The sequence below is a fragment of the Pectinophora gossypiella genome, chromosome 2 (assembly GCF_024362695.1).
Source record: "Pectinophora gossypiella chromosome 2, ilPecGoss1.1, whole genome shotgun sequence".
Classification (NCBI taxonomy): domain Eukaryota; kingdom Metazoa; phylum Arthropoda; class Insecta; order Lepidoptera; family Gelechiidae; genus Pectinophora; species Pectinophora gossypiella.
The window spans coordinates 8182619-8201115 of record NC_065405.1 but is presented as its reverse complement, the minus strand read 5'-3'; the positions used below and the strand labels follow the sequence as shown (position 1 = coordinate 8201115).

The 18497-nt window shown below is 38.3% G+C and overlaps 1 protein-coding gene across 2 annotated transcripts in view; it reads right to left on the bottom strand.

The window, feature by feature from the left end:
- Positions 1 to 18497, bottom strand: part of LOC126374506 (myosin-IIIb-like) — a 38238-nt gene that overhangs the window by 1935 nt on the left and 17806 nt on the right. Inside the window, exons 2-20 of one of the 2 annotated variants that reach the window (XM_050021185.1) lie at positions 14268 to 14459; positions 12603 to 12758; positions 9581 to 9862; positions 9200 to 9502; positions 8837 to 9118; positions 8569 to 8757; positions 8269 to 8471; positions 8010 to 8190; positions 7755 to 7905; positions 7462 to 7672; positions 7072 to 7367; positions 6608 to 6900; positions 6257 to 6531; positions 6002 to 6167; positions 5374 to 5593; positions 3712 to 3855; positions 3207 to 3355; positions 1171 to 1349; positions 1 to 117 (exon numbers count right to left, since the gene is read on the bottom strand). In XM_050021185.1, coding sequence (XP_049877142.1) covers positions 1 to 117; positions 1171 to 1349; positions 3207 to 3355; positions 3712 to 3855; positions 5374 to 5593; positions 6002 to 6167; positions 6257 to 6531; positions 6608 to 6900; positions 7072 to 7367; positions 7462 to 7672; positions 7755 to 7905; positions 8010 to 8190; positions 8269 to 8471; positions 8569 to 8757; positions 8837 to 9118; positions 9200 to 9502; positions 9581 to 9862; positions 12603 to 12758; positions 14268 to 14432 — 3962 coding nt within the window. In that variant the 5' untranslated portion in view covers positions 14433 to 14459. The remainder of the gene's footprint in view (positions 118 to 1170; positions 1350 to 3206; positions 3356 to 3711; positions 3856 to 5373; positions 5594 to 6001; positions 6168 to 6256; positions 6532 to 6607; positions 6901 to 7071; positions 7368 to 7461; positions 7673 to 7754; positions 7906 to 8009; positions 8191 to 8268; positions 8472 to 8568; positions 8758 to 8836; positions 9119 to 9199; positions 9503 to 9580; positions 9863 to 12602; positions 12759 to 14267; positions 14460 to 18497) is intronic. The other variant, XM_050021190.1, reaches the window with a different exon arrangement.

Here is an 18497-nt window from a genome sequence, read left to right as displayed (position 1 = left end):
CTGACGAGGCCGCCGCACTGCCGGCTGCAAGGGAGGTTCTGCCAGTTCTGGTTGTTTTGAAGGTGACGGTCTTGGTCCGAATCGTGACCGTTTATCTGGTTGTGATTTTGGTTGTACCTTGAATTTGACAGTGAGAATTGGTTATGAGCGAGTGTAGTTGGATTGTAGTATAAACTTAGAGATCTTTAGGAACCTATCTCATTAAAACACTAAGGATACCTCGCCTGGTCGCGCAACCAATTTGTTGCCGGTAACCGAATCGTGAATAATTTTGCAGTTGGCGCAACCTTGGTGACTAAGTACCTATGATAATACGCCTTAGTTAAAATGCAATAATGCGCGCCCCTGTCCGTTTTCTTTCCCGGGTCTGTGAGCCTCTGTGCCTATATATGCGATACACACCTCTTCCCATCGCTTTACAACTTATAAACATGATGCATTATAAATCAAACCACAAAACACAAAATACACCTAAGTAACAACACAAAGACAACACTTCTCTACACATAAAAAGTGTATCATCATTAGCCACAAACCTTGAGGGTTTGATAGCATATTCTTTACTCAGCAAGGGTTCGTCCCAAGGTCTCGCTGGACTTTCCAGAAACTCTGGCGAGGGACTGTATGATCCAGGAAGCATGATAGTGTGCAGAAAAGAAAGGTAGTTAATAGACAAAGTTAATAAGTAGAAAAGTTTGTGAAATATTTAGAAACAATTATAGAAGAAATCTGCTAATTTTCTTTACCAAACCATCATTGCAAGATGATCTAAGTACTCACGCTTCACCTGAGCTTTTTGGTAGACGAACGTGATAGGTGGCAACTGATATGATGCATATAATTAATTTAAACGACAAATGCTCTGAAAATATGATCATTTGTTGTAAAATCTTTTGGGAGTCTTTAGCAGCTCAATAATAACCCTGATACTAGGGTTGATGAGGTCGTATCTCCACCGAACACGACAGAACAAAAACTAAAAGACTTACTGCTCCAACTGCGAGGGTTGTCCTCTGAGTATGTCGGGCAAGATTGCGAACCCGGGCAGGGGGCAGTACTCTTCCGGCGGGTGCTGCACGTCCTTCAAGTGGATGCTCGGCTTTTTGTGACGCATTGACCGTACAGAGATACACCCACCCAGATAGAAGAAGAAGAATCTATAAAATATACCTCGAAAGACGGCTAGCGTCCTGTTCCAACTGCGAAGGTTGTCCTCTAAGTATGGCGGGCACGAGGGTGAACCCGGGCGGTGGGCGGTACTCCTCCGGTGGGCGCTGGACGTCCTTCAAACGGATGCCCGGTTTGTTGCGGCGCAAGTTCTTGTGGACTTCCTGATTCTTGTCGTGCACCTGAAATGGTCATTTTTATTATTTATTCATCCCTCCAAAAAAGATGGCGTGACGATCTTGCAGCCTGCCGGAGAGATTGGTGGTAGTTCGCCGAAAACCGTGAAGGGTAGAAGGATGTAGGGGTCTCTCCTTTGTTCAGTTTTTGGACAAACTCAAGAATTCGGTACATAATTATAGTCACGGTAGTTATCAACTCAAAAAGACTGAAGCTTGTGTTAAGGTTTAGATACTAAGACTACATCAGTGTACATCCACTGCAACCACGGTAACTCAATCAACATAACCGTTATTAGGACCAATGTTAATCTCTTTTGTGTAGAGTTTTTAATTAAGTAAGTATATCTTAGAATTTCCAACTTGTGAACTCTATAAATACACTCACTCGAACACACTCACATACACACACCTATTTATTTACTGATGACCCATATCTATTTGTTCGTATTTTTTTTTTTATGATATGTTTATGTTTATGGTAAATCGTATTAATGTGTATTTATTGTAATTGTTATAATTTTGTAATACTAAATAATTATATGTAAGTAAGTAAGTTTAAGTAGTATGTATCTATGTACATATATATACCGCGATGTCCGTGGCCTCACTCGGCAGGGCCCGCAGAATACCAGCGTCGTGGCTCACGCCGCGACTTATGCTGAGCGAGGTCCTTTTATTCCGGACTCCACCGCAGATGATCGGGCCGTCAGTGCGTTATATTTAGAATGCTTTGTTTTATAATTATTATTTTTATGAATTTGGTTTGTTTTTCTTTTTGTTTTGGTATTTTATTTTTTTTATATTTTTTTTTTGTCTGTATACTTACTGATTTCCGTGTGTTTTCTTTCCTGTATTAAATGTAATGTACCTGTCTGTCTGTGTCTGTGGTGTCCGAAAATAATAAATGTTTCTTTCTTTCTTTCAAATAGCTATTGTTGGAGACGTAAATGAAATAAACACATTAGCTACTTTGTTTCAGTGTGAAATTAGATCCGTGGTGTTGTGCATTAGTGGGTAACCGCATTTTGCGCGGTGAGCGTACGGCCGGCATCAAGAACTATCCCACTGCTGGCGAGGAAGCGAATGACGGAATATTTCCTCAAAAAATACTGGATAAATCACTAAATTTGAAAACATAGGATCAAAGAATTTTCACCCGGTGATCAATTTAGGAAGATAACGAGCGAATCGGATACTATTCTGAAATCATTCTAGTAGAGAGACACTTATTTTCTCAAGAAACGTACAAATTACGCTTCGATTCAGTGAAAACGAAAGAGACGAGTTGATTGTTCAGATTTCATCATTCAAAGTACTTAGTACTCCGTATTTTCCTGAGGAAGTAGTTCGAGACAAACAAAAGTATCGCTCACTCGCCTACAGTAAGACAAGTGCCTGATAAAAGAGGTGTACGCCACGCAGTCATATTTTCGCTCTTTTCTACTGTTGAGATTTTATGTAAAATATTTTTCTTTTAGTTTTGTTAATACATTACTACTACATTGTATGCCCAGAAGCAGAATAGTAGGAAGCAGACTCCACGAGCAGCCACTTTTGATACTAAATCCCAAGATGGATACTATAAAACGTATGGTGTTCAGCCCGTTGTTGGTCCCGAATACTAGCTTAAACACCCCCACCAACCCGCACTTGAGCAGCAGCGTGGTGGAGGATTTTTAATAACGTCTAGGGCCCTGTGCCGAGGCTTTTTTGCAGCTACTTTTCTTCGGCTATATAGGTTGTGAGAAGCTGCAATAGTTTTAAGCGGATGAGACGTTCTACAAAAAATATATTTACCAAAGTAAAATTGAGGATTCAAAGTGATGTTACCTAACGAATAAAGATATTTTGAGTTTGTACCTGGTCAGAAAAAGTGCGCAGTTGTGAGGCGCGCTCCTGCGCAGAGTACTGTTGCATGAGGCTGGGCACGGCAGGCGCGGGGTGCGCAGGCGGCGGCGGCGGCGCGCGACCCTTCGCCCACTTGCGCCGCGCTGTGTAGCCGCGGAAGTCTGCAATATACATTCCATAGTGTCAGGTGGGGGCAAATATTCAGGAGATCAATTTCAGACACTTTTGATTTGATATTTAAGTTGGATGCCTACGTCCAAGGTTTCTATACCACAATAGACAGAGTTCAGTAGACAACGAATCTTTGGGACCTACTCGCTTTTGGTAGGTCAATATTATCCAATTCCGCAACTCAACTTGTTTCATAAACATATAAAATGGGACCCAAATGACAACGGAGCATAGCATTTGGTAATAACTATAACAAAAATATATCTAGGTCGATTATTGAAATATAAACGAACTCCATAAAAAGAACAAAAATGCAAGTCTTTGAATAATTTATATCTAAACTTACGACTCTGAATGATAACAGCAGCTTTATTGGAGTCGACGTTTTCTTTATTGCTTGAACTGGTTTCATTGCTGTCGCTGTCCTCCTGTGACGTCATCCTTCGTAGGATCTTCGCCTTCATCATCGCCTTGTTTTTGTTAAGAGCGCCTGTAATTAATAAACATAAATAATATTAATTTCGGAATCAATTGATCGTTCCGTGTCAGACAACTAAGAAAAGCAGAAAGAGCATAAAAGTAGGACAATATTATGCTTAAAACATCACTAGCATTTCGTATAGGTACTCAAAGAAATCAGTAGTTGCATTTGTAAAGGCGGTTATTAACGTTAAGATAGGATATTAATAAATAAGCATAGATTAATCTCCTAACTGTTCGCGGCCAAGATCCCGGCCGCCATCAATCAATCAAAGAAGCAGATAGCGCTAAGCCAACGTTTTGTCCTCAAATAATAAGTTGCTTCATAAAGATTACCCGAGCTCGCAAACTTTGTTACACCATTAATCAATGAGGGACTTTCCAGGCTACTTTCCTCAGAAAGAATATAGATGGCGCTGTAAAGATTTTCCTTCGTGAAACCTTCTAATTTCATGAATAACAAACATATTACACCCAGGCTTAATTACATCTTCAATGGAAGCATTATAGGTAGCAACATAATCTATTCATAATGTGATCCAAATATCAAGCAACAATATTTTTTTTGTATGCTCCTGTCTTTACATTGTACATAAACTGCCTATATACGTCCCACTGCTTGGCACAGGCCTCCCCTCAATCAACCGGAGGGGGTATGGAGCATACTCCACCACGCTGCTCCACTGCGGGTTGGTGAAGGTGTTTTTACGGCTAATAGCCGGGACCGACGGCTTAACGTGCCCTCCGAAGCACGGAATCATCTTACTTTTTCGGACAATCAGGTGATTCAAGCCTGAAAAGTCCTTACCAAACAAAGGACAGTCTTACGACAGTGAGTGATTTCGACAATGTCCCCATCGGGAATCGAACCCGGACCTCCAGATCGTGAGCCTAACGCTCTAACCACTAGACCATGGAGGCTGTTAACATTTAGGCTTTACATTGTATTTTTGAATAATTATGTACCCCGAGTAATGAGAAAAATAGTTAATTATCACGTTAAATATGAACAGGAACGTAGCCTGCAAAGCCACGAATTGAGTAAATACCAAACTTCAAAGTGCTTTATTTCAGAACTGTCTCAAAACATAATAAGTGACGCAGCGAATGTATTTCTCACCGCAAGTTATTTCTTATTGAGTTAAGTACTTATAAACCTTTTAGCACCCTACATTTTTTTTGCACCGTTACAAAAATTGCAAATTGCACAGTAAAATATTAAGTTTAAGTAATAGGACCGCATTTTCATGACATCTGCTAATTAGGGTTTCTTACTTTGTATGAACGTTATGATTTCGCCCAGTATCCCCGACACATATACAGTTATAAAATAATCGTAAAAGGGAGAATTGTATTTTTGCTGCTTTAATTAGTCTATATTGTAGAATTCATCTAAATGATAATCCTCTATTGAACATATACATTATATAAGACTTAGATACCAAAACGACTAACATTTTTGATCGTTACCTACTCACTTCAATAGAGAGAAAATTGGCATGAGTAGATACCTCAAGAAAATCTTTACCTGGCTTATGATGTTTCCTGCTATCTTGTTCCATCTGCTCTCTCTGGAACTCGCGCGCCAATTGCCGCTGTCGCTCTTGGAGGCGTTTCCTGGTGAGCCAACCGCGCACGTGTTTCTGAAGAGTAAGCACCGAGATGGCCATTTGAGCCTTCAGTCGCTGGAAGTGACGACGAGCCAACCAGCCGCGCACGCTCGCTTGGACTAGCACCACTTTTCTTATCTGCAATTCAAAAGCAAATTGTAATGTTAAATTTTCGTCGTGTTGCATTTCTTGTCTACTTGCCAATTTATAAGCGGTGGCTACTGTGCTTAGTACTTTTGCTAGGATTGCTTCATAAAGTAACGTACCCCGTAATTGCATAATATAAATACGAAATAAGTTGTTGATGGTACAAGTTATTTACAGCTTTGGTACTGTGGTACCTACAAATATGAATCTAGACATATAGGTTTATGCCAGATTGTACTGTATCTTTCGTCCATGTGTGTAAAACTTATTTTGTAAATAAGTTAAGTATAGTAAATACAAATATACTTTATTGCACATAACAATGTGCAATAAAGTATATTTGTATTTATATTCATAATGACGGCAAGTCTTTGTGATATTTTTTTTATTACAGCTCACCTGTTCCTCATAAATCCTGGCTAGTACTTCGACGTGATAATACTTGAGGAAAACCTTGGATTTGCCAAGCGCCCACCCATCCATTTTCAGTCGCAAAAGAAGAAGACGACTTGTGTCCCGATTGGGTTTCACTTCTTCATCATAACTGAAGGCCAGGAAACCATATCTGCCAATATAAAACATGCGTAATATAAATGAAATGTTATTTAAGTCGTTAACGTCTGTCGTGCGTGACCTCCACTTTGTGTGACATACCTTTTCAAAAAGTCTTCAAACGTTAGACGGTGGGAAAATCCATTTTGTCTGATCCTTATTGTTTCTAGGACTCCCGTATATCGAAGCTGCTTTAAAATTTTTGCAGAGTCGAAATGTTTGGGAGACCGTGAATCGTTTGGTTTTAAACATCTCACAAATTGAGGAGTTCCGCTGACCATTTTCTGAAGCAACTCCATGAGAGAGTACCGAAAATACGTGGACACAGTTTGTTGAGCTCTAGATTGAGAAGCCAAGCCCCGACTGTTGAAACGTTCCTACAAGATTAATGAAAGCGTTAGCAAGTGTTCTCCGTTAAATTGCGTCGCTATCAAACTTGCACAAAGTAATTACCCGCGTATCTCCAGCTAAAGGACTTTCCAAACTCCTCGAATCCATATCCCCTTGCAAAGGTGAATATAAGTTGCCAGTTTTAGTGATCGGACATTGGAATAAAAATCTGATGATATCATACTGACTCTGCCTCATTAACTGTACAACTTCAGGCGGTAAGAAATTGCGATTTTTTTCTAAGAAACCATCCGCTTGATACACCACTCGACCGGCAAAGTGATGAATCGCAAAACAAATTGCATCAGATTTTGGCCGGACGTAATATTTGCTCTTTATGTTGTTATGAAACTTCTCTGCAACAAAAATTTCAGATTACAAATTACATTTCATGTACTAATTAGGCAAGCTAATTATTTCAGATAAAAGCTAGTGCTGATAAAATTTGGTATGCAATAAAATGCACGTAAATATGGGTTTTGCAAAAGGATTATTAATTACCATTAATTAACTATTACAACATTTACCAATTAGGGTTCTGTCGGTGGCTCGTGGAAAACGGCTCTCTTCATCGAGTAATGCCAGCAAACCCATCGGCCTCGACAGCAGCATGTCTAACACCGGCCTGTTATCGGAAAACTCCACGAGGTCTACCGGCACTCCTTCTGCCATGTATTCTTGTTGCTCCCACGTAAATATGTGTTGGTTGAAGTAATACTGAATTTGTTCGTTTGCAATGTTGATGCAGAGTTGTTCGAATGAATTTCTTGAGAAGTTTTCAAAACCGAAAATATCCAGGATTCCAATTGACAATTGTTCGTTACTGGGAAATAGATACAAGGTAAGATTAAAAGAAATGAGTAAGTACTAAATATATTAGTAAAAGAATAAGAAATAATGCTGAAATTATAACCTACTTCTGTGGTCTATTTTGGCACAATAAGGCGTTGATTCTTTCCACGATTCGGTCAAAGGCTCTAGCATAGAGGCCACGGGCAGTCGCATCTCTTGCCACTGCTGCTTCTGTAGGGGAGCTGTATCGAGCAATTGTTTCACCTCTAGCAACAACACTGCTGCTTGTCAGGCATTCACGAAGATCAGAGGTCTCCACTCCAAGCAGACAGGATGCTATAAAAAAAACAATAATTGAGTGATGTCTGTTGTTGTCGTATTTACTAAGTATCGAAATTTTAAAGAATAGCTTACTTACCTCTGTGTAAAGGCGCTGTATCAATAATAGACGCTCGATTATCGGCATTATTTTCACCCGCCGCCTCTCCGAATTCTATATCACCGAGATGTAGTATAGCTGCAAGCATCTTGTATATTATTTGTACTTCTTCGTCTTGGAATCCAACCACCTGTAATTCGAAAAGTGCGGAATTTATAATATTCACCATTTGTAACCAAAAATATATTGATAAATAACAAGTTGATTTTGATGACGATGTCAGAAAACACTTACTTTAAAAGCTTGATTGAGTTGTCTCCAACGATGCACATTGTGTTCCCGATGTGCAACTGAGAGGGGCTGCAAATAGCGATGTCTGGATTTAAGCTGTTCGTCAAAGTAAAACTTCCTCCAACGACCTTCGCTCTCCAAACCATCGTACAAATAATAGAAGACATGAAAATTACTTTCGCCTCTGGAATAAAAAAATAATGTCGTTCATATCAAAAATGCAAACAAATAAATCATAGATCATAGAACATATTAAACTTACAGAGCTTGATGAACTACCCTGGATTGTTCGAGAAGGTAAACAGATATCCGAGCACCCGATATACGCCCAACTCTCATCATAGACAAATCCAAATATTTGCCAAACCGAGAGCTGTTGGCATTGATTCCTGTTCGAGCGTTACCAAAAGCTTCCATAATCGGATTAACTTGAAGTATTCTTTCTTCTAAGTGTTTGTTTTGCGTCTGGAAAACAAAGACGAAACGTGAAATAGTTGGATATCATAACAAAATTACAGTTACAGAGTTCTTACATATTTGGTGTTATTACATACTAGCTTACCTTTGATAAAAACACTAGCTGTTTTAATAAGAGGTTAGCAGATTCAGTTTTGCCGGCCCCGCTTTCCCCGGATATAACTATGGCTTGATGTACTTTCTGATGCATGAGAGCTTGGTGCGCTGCGTCAGCCACTGCATAGATATGAGGGGGATTATCCGACCGGCAACGACCTTGGTAAATTTGTTGAGTCTAAAAACATAAGATAATTCTGTTAAATTTGCTGTACGTAAGTGACTCAAATTGGTACGTGTAGTGGCCGTGTACTTACCTTAGTGGTATAAATTCCAATATCTGTAAATGGATTTACTGCAACTAAAATATCTCCAATATAAGTATAAATCTGATTTTGAGTATATCTTTTTTGTAGTTGTTCGACGATTGCGTCTTCGGTTAAGACCTCTAGTGTTGCTAGGTCGTCGGTGTACATTTTTTCAGCACGAACCTTTCTGTGAGATTTCAGTTTCCCTCTTTTAGTAGTTGCTTCAGCAGCGCGACAACTTCGGCCTTCCGCCCTTTGTCTTTTGATTTCTGTTTGGAGCTCTTTTCGGATCTAAACATATTAATAAAATAACATTGTAATACTTTCTGAAATTCATCATCAAAAAATATTTATTATTATTTTGTTACATACCTTATCCTCAAAACTACTAACGGCTAGTAGTAAAGGGTGTTCCAAGAGCTCCCTTGCAAATGGCCTTTGGTTCATATCTTTTACCAGACATTCTCCTATGAAATCTACAAGATGTGGCGAGAACACCTCTGGATGTGAAAGACTTGGTGGTGGGTTCCGTGGGATTTGAAACAAGGCCCTCATTGGATGAAGGCCTGAGAGAGGCGGTTCTCCTTCCGCTAATTCTATGGCTGTAATACCTACTGACCATACGTCGCATCTGCAATCGTATGACTGGTCTAATTGTTGCTCGCATGCTATGACCTATAAGAAATAAACATTTTAGTACGATTTGATAGGTAAGTACTTCAGTTATTTTATAATGTTTTGTCGTGTATTTACCTCTGGAGCCATCCAGTATGGTGTACCAACTGATGTATTCCTCCTAGCAACGGTTGCAGCCAAGTGTGAAGAAACTCCAAAATCTACAAGTTTGACTTCAGCATCTTCTGTAAGTAGAATATTGTGTCCTTTGACGTCACGATGCATACACCGGTGAGCATGGAGGTGGGTCAAGGCCCGGACTGTTCCCCGCAATACGTAGGCAAGTTGGGGCTCGGTGAGACTCGTTCCTCGGGCGCGCATGCCCGCGCACAAATCCGTCACCGAACCACCAGTACAAAGCTGAAATGTCGATAGTATTCAGATTTTCTCACTTCATATAAAAATTAAATAAGTAAAATAATGTGAGTTGTAAGATTGATTGAATAAATAATTAGGTAAGTATAATATTAAAAACAAAGGAGAATGGGCGAATCTGGTCCAAGAACCTCTACTGATGAGACTTATATGTAATGAAAGCTTATGCTTTCTCTATGAATCTGGCAAAGTTCTATCAGATTCTGTCCCGGGGTTCTTTTTTTACGGCCATGTTTAACCTGGCTAAAAATGTGATAAAATACAGTGGGAGCTAAAATCGTCTCAAGATTTGTTCCTGGATAACTAAGTCTACATAAATAATTATGTATCATATTGTATATCATTTTAAAGAGGATCTTTTCCAGAATCCGAAACATAAAAAAAACAAAAAAAAAATCTTTTTGTAAGCGAATTATAGTCAATTTATATCTGCAGCGCCATTGTTTCTCGGTAGCTAAGTTCAAGTTTCATGCCTTTTACCCCTTCCAAAAGTATCTTACCGATTTTTTTTATATTGCTTCCGGAATTTGATCTGAGTGATAATAACAATAAAAATAAATAGACACCTCTCCGATAGAGACCGCCTAAGCTATTGCCTATTGCAAGAAATCGTCATCATTAGCAAGTCATTAGTACGGTATTGCATATTATAAGCTTATCAGCAACTTGGAACTTGGTCCAAGAACCTCCACTGGTGAGACTTGCATGTAATGATAGCTTATACTTGTCCTATGATTCTGGCAAAGTTCTATCAAACTCTGTCCTAGGGTTTTTTTACGGCCATGTTTGTCCTGAGTGTACAGTAGTGGACTGCAAAATCACCTCAGGATTTGTTGACGAAAAACTATTTAACTAAGTCTATATACATAATTATATATCATAATGTATATCAATTTTAAAGAGGAAGGTTATCAGAATCAGAAACACAAATAAAAAAAATGCATTAAGTATGTAAACGACTTTTAGCCAACTCACGTCCGTAGCACCATTTTTCTCAGCAGCTACGTACGAGTTTCGCGCCTTCCAACCTTTCCAAAGAAGCCTAATCATTTTTTCCTTCTTCTGATATTGCATTCTTAACCTGACAAGTGACAACAACAAGAAATAAAATAGATACCATTCCGATAGAGGCCGCGTAAGCTATGGACCTATTGCAAGATAACGTACTCAAAGGCTAGTCATTATAATCCAACAGACGTAACATGATGCGGACATGATAACGGAATGCGGGAGGACGCAAATGTAGTATGTTTTCTTTCACCACAATCTTGTTTTATTAATCCAGGCTTATATCTTGTCTTATAAACAATGCCGAATGGTACAACAAACGTATCGTAAACGTAAGGTTGCCTGGTAGTAATTGCTACCTTGGCAATAAAGCCGCCTTTTGCACCAGTTATTGCCTGAACTTGTTTAATAAATGTGTTTCTTTTGTATACAATAGAGTCATTGTATTGCATCTTGATTAGAATGACTTATTTCTTGTTTCTCTCGTACTAAGCTGTATACTGTTAGTGTTAAAGAGACACATATTTCGTCTCTTTCGCATAAGGCGATGTACTACATTTCCGTCCCGCCGCATTCTAATCATGTTACGTCTGTTGGATTATAATGACTAGCCTTTGAGTAAGTACGTTATCTTGCAATAGGTCCATAGCTTACGCGGCCTCTATCGGAATGGTATCTATTTTATTTCTTCTTATTTTTTTTTCTTTGTTGTCACTTGTCAGGTTAAGAATGCAATATCAGAAGAAGGAAAAAATGCTTGGGCTCCTTTGGAAAGGTTGGAAGGCGCGAAACTCGTACGTAGCTGCTGAGAAAAATGGTGCTACGGACGTGAGTTGGCTAAAAGTCGTTTACATAATGCATTTTTTTTATTTGTGTTTCTGATTCTGATAACCTTCCCCTTTAAAATTGATATACATTATGATATATAATTATGTATATAGACTTAGTTAAATAGTTTTTCGTCAACAAATCCTGAGGTGATTTTGCAGTCCACTACTGTACACTCAGGACAAACATGGCCGTAAAAAAACCCTAGGACAGAGTTTGATAGAACTTTGCCAGAATCATAGGACAAGTATAAGCTATCATTACATGCAAGTCTCACCAGTGGAGGTTCTTGGACCAAGTTCCAAGTTGCTGATAAGCTTATATGCAATACCGTAATGACTTGCTAATGATGACGATTTCTTGTAATAGGCAATAGCTTAGCCGGTCTCTATCGGAGAGGTGTTTATTTATTTTTCTTGTTATTATCATAAGATCAAATTCCGGAAGCAATATAAAAAAAATCGGTAAGATACTTTTGGAAGGGGTAAAAGGCATGAAACTTGAACTTAGCTACCGAGAAACAATGGCGATGCAGATATAAATTGACTATAATTCGCTTACAAAAAGATTTTTTTTTGTTTTTTTTTTATGTTTCGGATTCTGGAAAAGATCCTCTTTAAAATTATATACAATATGATACATAATTATTTATGTAGACTTAGTTATCCAGCAACAAATCTTGAGTCGATTTTAGCTCCCACTGTATTTTATCAGATTTTTAGCCAGGACAAACATGGCCGTAAAAAAAGAACCCCGGGACAGAATCTGATAGAACTTTGCCAGAATCATAGGGAAAGCATAAGCTTTCATTACATATAAGTCTCATCAGTGGAGGTTCTTGGACCAAGTTTCATACAAAAGTGCCCATTGTCATTTTCTAAATACTAACCTCCATAACGAACCATATCTGATCATCATCGGCACTTAAACCTCGTTTCAAGAAGAGGCCGAAAAACTCAGGAATATTGGGATGAGTGGACAAGTCTCGGAAGACCAGAAATTCCTCTTCTATCTCCTCTATATTTTCTGTTATATTCTCTAAAATCTGAAACAATAGGAGTATTTATTTTAATTAGGTAATGACATCATATTCATATAACAACCTATTATGTATGTTACGTTGTGCGTGTACATTGACACTAGGCGATGTAAAATGAGAGGCTACTGTATTGTTTAGTGGCCTTGACATCAATACAAAGTTTTAAGATATCATCTACACAATCAATTACAAGCGCTACTCCAACAATACCCTCCATAATATGCGAGTGGCCGCCTATTCTTTACTCACCTCACATAATTACAACGAGTGTATATAGTTATTCGTAATAAAGTTATTCAGCACACAGTACATTACATTATGCATGAGGAGGTTCTCGCCAATTACTTACTTATCAAGTTATTAACATAATTTACTGTTTATAATAATTATAATATAGGTATTCAGAACTTATTGCCATTGCATTTGTAAGAGGAGAAATTTTAAACGGTACATATTTTGAATAAGCAGACGGACGCAAATACAGCCATGAACAGGTTTCTTTATAATACATACGTACATACATAAACTCACGCCTATTTCCCACCGGGGCAAGAAGACACTGGAATTCCATTTGCTTTGAACCTGACACACTTCTCTTGCTTCCTCCACATTCATCAATCATTTCATACACCCACGGCGCCGGTTCAGAGTAGATCGTAATAAACCTTTTGTAAGAACATCTCCAATTTGGTCTATGTACGTCTTTCTAGGTCTTCCTCTGCCAGCCCTACCATCAACTTTCGCTTTATATACGTCTTTCTTTATATATAATATTTTAAATGTTAGTCGATTAAATGTAAAGAATGTTAATACTAATAATTTATTTAGTAAATGTCAACTTTAACAATCCCGATGTTGCGTGTGAGACATTTAAATAAAGTTAACACAGGGCATAAGCCCATATGTACTGTGACCGACATTTCTCGTGTGTCGGATTTCTCCGACCTTGGTAATAAAACGACTCGCAGAGATTGCTGCTCAGTTTCGATGTAGCTTAGATTTCAATTTCAATTAGCTGGCACTAGCAGTCTGTAGTCCCATGTTACAATTATTTTCGTACTACATTGTATTTTATAGCACTTAAATGTGTGTCCTTGTTCTGCTATACTTATCCCTTCACTTGTAATGTGATAGAATACCTAAATGAAATGTAACACTTCGTTTCGTTCTACGGAGTAATTTTAGGATAAACCTTATTGATGATTCTGTGCTTCGGAAGGCACGTTATGCCGTTGTTACCTACTATTATTTCCCGTAAGTACGAAGCACTAATAAACCCAAAAGCCTTAAGCCTTAAGTATGAAGCGTTAATACGCAGTCGCTAAATAGACCATGTCAGAGGTGGCTCAATAATAACATGCCTACCAGAGCTGATAAAACAAACCACATGAAAGACGAAGTTCTTTAGCAGTTCGAATCTTTAGCTCTAGTTGATAAATAAATATACTGTCTCTTCTCTATTATTTTTTCGATCGAGGTAGGATATGGAAAGCAGAACTTGATAGATGAAGTTACCTTAACAGCGACTCTGCGGCCGGTCTTCTTGTCCCTAGCACAGTAGACCTCGCCATAGGTGCCTTCCCCGATGAGCTCCTGCAGATTGAAGCGGTCGCGAGGGTCCGCCGCACGGTCCAACTCTACGTGCTGCGACAGCCCACGGTACGCCATGTCGCTCCGCATGGCTTTGCCTTACCTTGACACAAGCATCTGAAACCAAATACGTCATGTTAATATTGATATGACCACTCGTACATGACATTTTTATAAATAAGCCTATTTTCTACGTCTCATAAAATAACCACAATGTGTTACGCGACGTAGAAAAAATATAAGATTAAGAACTAAAATCAGACACTATAGTCTATAACCATTGGATAATCAAGACGATTCTAGAGATAGGTACCTCATTAAATTTGTTAAATTCTAACAGGTGGTTTAGAAGTTAGGTTAGAACGGACCCTTTTTGCTTCGCCGCAGTCGGGTAAAAATAGGTGCCTATTATATTATATGGGATGTTGCATACCATAAAGATGACCGATGAAGGGGCAAAGAAGCTAGAGCAGGGGATGCGGCGATGCATGACAAATGATTGAGGTGATGCATGTTAAATATTCCTCAGTAGGTACGGTCACGAGCATTAATATGTATACACTTTGGTACCATGTCATATTAACTTTTTTGACAAATTGAACTGTAGGTCTCACTAAATGCCAAATATGTTAGTGCGACAGAGTCCTAAAGTGCTCATGACGTACAGTGCTGATTGATATTGGTAAGTTCCAAAACATTTCAAAATTGTTTCGTTTTTATATGAGTTGATATAATTATCTTATCAGTAGATATTGTAAGAAACTTTGGCAATTAAATTCTACATCTATTTACGAGGTTCCGAAGTATACTTATTGTAGATTATTCAAATATGATGTGAGGTCATGATCGCATGCAAATAATTTGAGGTGCTTTATATGTCACACTTCGTTTTAGCATAATATTAGTGTTTTCATTCACAAATTCCACGCTAGATTGTTTTAAACAAGAGTTTTTCGTTTTCGTTGACTATGCGTCCAAATACTATGCCGTGCGTGCGTTGTATGAATAGTGAAATCGGAACTGCTGACAGCAAATTGGTGAGAAAACTCCAACTAATGAGTACTGTACTTTTATTGAATTCGGTGATGCGTTAGAACGCGACCGCGCGCAATCACGAACGATATACAAATGATTTGTATTAATTAACACAATCATTACAACCGCTTCTAAGAAAAAAATATAGCAATTAGCACGTGAATCCGCTGAAACGTCCGGTAAAAATCGGGGCTATTGAATGTAACTCAAGAAAGTTTTTATTAATTTCTATTTCATTATTAATCGGGAAAATCACCACTTTCTTAAAATTTTAGGTTTGCATTAAAGCGGATACAAATATTGCGAGGAATGTGCCACGTAGGCCATTCTTTTTTTTGACGTGACTTATTGTAGATTTGCCGCAGATGGCATTAACTACTTGGCCGGACAAATGGGGAGCGCTGAAGGCTCTCACCCGGTACAACTTTTAAGACAACAGCCTGAGGGTGCCCAGTTATGCCCAGTATGCCATTCAACACCAGCACTATTGTACTATTACTAGTGATATTATTGACACTGGTATTATTAAAATTAGGCGGCTGTGAAGGTAACAATTTATTATGCATAAACAGTTATCCGGTCATATTAGTGATGCATGCATAATAATAACGTCCATCATCTATGCTTAATAGGCAAGCATCGGCGGTCTTCGCAGCGGAAAAGGAAAGGAATGGAATTCATAAACAAATTGACAACGAATGTACCGTTGTTGTATGCGCCAGCGCCTGCACGTCCAAGTCACGCGTGCGCATATCGCCCGGGATGCCACGCTGTATGCTGTCAGCCTGTCATATAAAATACTAACCGATGTCAAGCGGACCCTCCCACTTTCATAGAAAATGTGCGTGATCATACTAATCTAAAGATAATCACACGAGTCATCTATTAGGTTAAAAAACAACAAAGCAAAGCGTAAACAGCATTTCTAGTGATATTAAACATAATTCAAATGCGCGGATTTCAAGCCTGTTCCATTCGTAGCAAAATAAATTATTACAATATTTAAGTACACAGCGTCATAATAAAATTCATTAATTGCAATTCAAATACTTTCAACCTCTCCTCACTAACTAAGGTAACTATTTTGTCGAAATGTGGGGGAAATAATTTTATTAGATCGTTAGAGGCAGATCTTGAAGATAACTTTCATATTCACACATAAAACGTGCGAAAGTTGATGTCCCAAAGCTATAATTTGGTAATGATGGTTTAATGCGAGTATTAATGCATCATTACAAAATTATAGCTTTGGGAATACAGATGATGCTAGGAAAGTGGTGCTGGATGGAAGGCACCAACTGTTTTCTTGGCAAATAAGGCATGTTAAAAAAGCAGAGTATGTTGGCTGTATGAAGTATGCAAATGTTACATATTGGTTACATTGGCCTGAGTGTCGTAACCCACGTTCTTTTATTGACTTTTTTACACAAGTGCTGTGTCAAATTGGTGTCAACCTTGTCGCGTGGCGCAACTTGGTAAGGTGAATCGACAAATATTTGTATTGTACTGTAATTTGACTAATTTGAGCCAATCTAAGATGACTTGACAGTAATGTAGCAATAATTGCGACAGTTATTATATTACTACACAGAAAAAATACTATAAATGTCACGTACATAAATGATTAAAGTTACGCTACCAAAAAAGTTACAGATTTCGATAGTTGAATTAACACTTGACTTTTCAATACCTAAACAGGTAGAGAAAGTAGTGAAACTGAATATACATAATAGAAGTTGATGATCAATCATTGCCCTGAAGGGGTTAAAAAACGTGCATGGATTGAATACGTGGAGGTCGCACCCAGCGAGGCGTTGAACTAATCCATCAACTACGTCAGCGACAATTAGCCCACACAATGTAGCGTAATGGAAGCATTAAAATAGTTTCATGCAAAAAGAGGCGGTCGCCGGTCGCTGTGACGGACGTCGGACGCTGAAGAGACACTTTCACTGTTTGTTTTTGTTCTGAGCACATTGCTTTGTGAACGATTTGACACTACGTACCTAACCGAGTTAGTGTTGGTTCTCACAGGAAAATTTAGTGTTGCATCATTTAAGTTTGCGTCTACCTTTGCGGTTTCTGAAATTGCTTTTATTAATTGCACAGTAGGATTAACAATTTGAAATCTCGTAAAGATAGCTAATTCAAAAATAATAATAAACACGACCTATTCATAACACAGGTACCTAATGTAAAGAGCACATCTGATTGTAAAACGATATTATAAACGCATTTGCAAAGAAATATTCATTTCCTCGTTATCAAATTCACGGATATGTGAACTGGTGACTCAATAAATAGGAAATCAGATGGATACCGCTCAAGTGTCTCGTTACGTGGTCCGACCACACCTAATGCCATTGTTACTCTGTTCCTGTATGTTAACAATAACATTATGTTCTCAAACCCGACTAAATCTAGATCAAGTCTTTTAATTAATATCTATGAAAGCTAATTAGAAGTACAAGAATTTAAGAAAAAATCCTTTGTATAATCTCAAGCGTTAAGAGGGCAATGTTTTCCCATGAATAATGTATGCAAACTACACCAAAGTTCTCAGGGCCCGGGCACGTTCCATTGTGTATCATAATATTTCCTGTTGTAGCTTATTGCATGTTAGTCGCTATGTTTCCATAGCTTGGCGTTGCATACCTATTTCAAACAAAGATTTCATTTCCAAGGTTAAAACTATTGTATATGCAAATTGGGAAAATTATTGTTGGACAATGGCAGAAAGTGTTAAAATAATGGCGCGGCAAGGTAGAAATGACTGCTATTCTCTCGCAGCGAGCACGTCATTAACTTTTGGTCAGCCGCTAGTGATACGTAATTTGTAAAATTACCACCAATGAGCGAGATGGCGCTTGGTGTGAACGCGATTTTCCCCCTTAGAATCCAAATAATCAATTTAATGCTTTTGTTATTATATGCTTTGTAAGAAGCGAAAGCGTTGAATTACACCGACATCAATCTTTTTTTTGCTGCAAGCTATAATTTTATTTTAAAGAAAATGAGATCTACTTTATGGTGCACTATTTGAGTATAGAATACAATATGCGAAAATGCAGATAATTCGTAACAATACGCTTGGTTGACGCTAACAAAAAGTGCGACAAT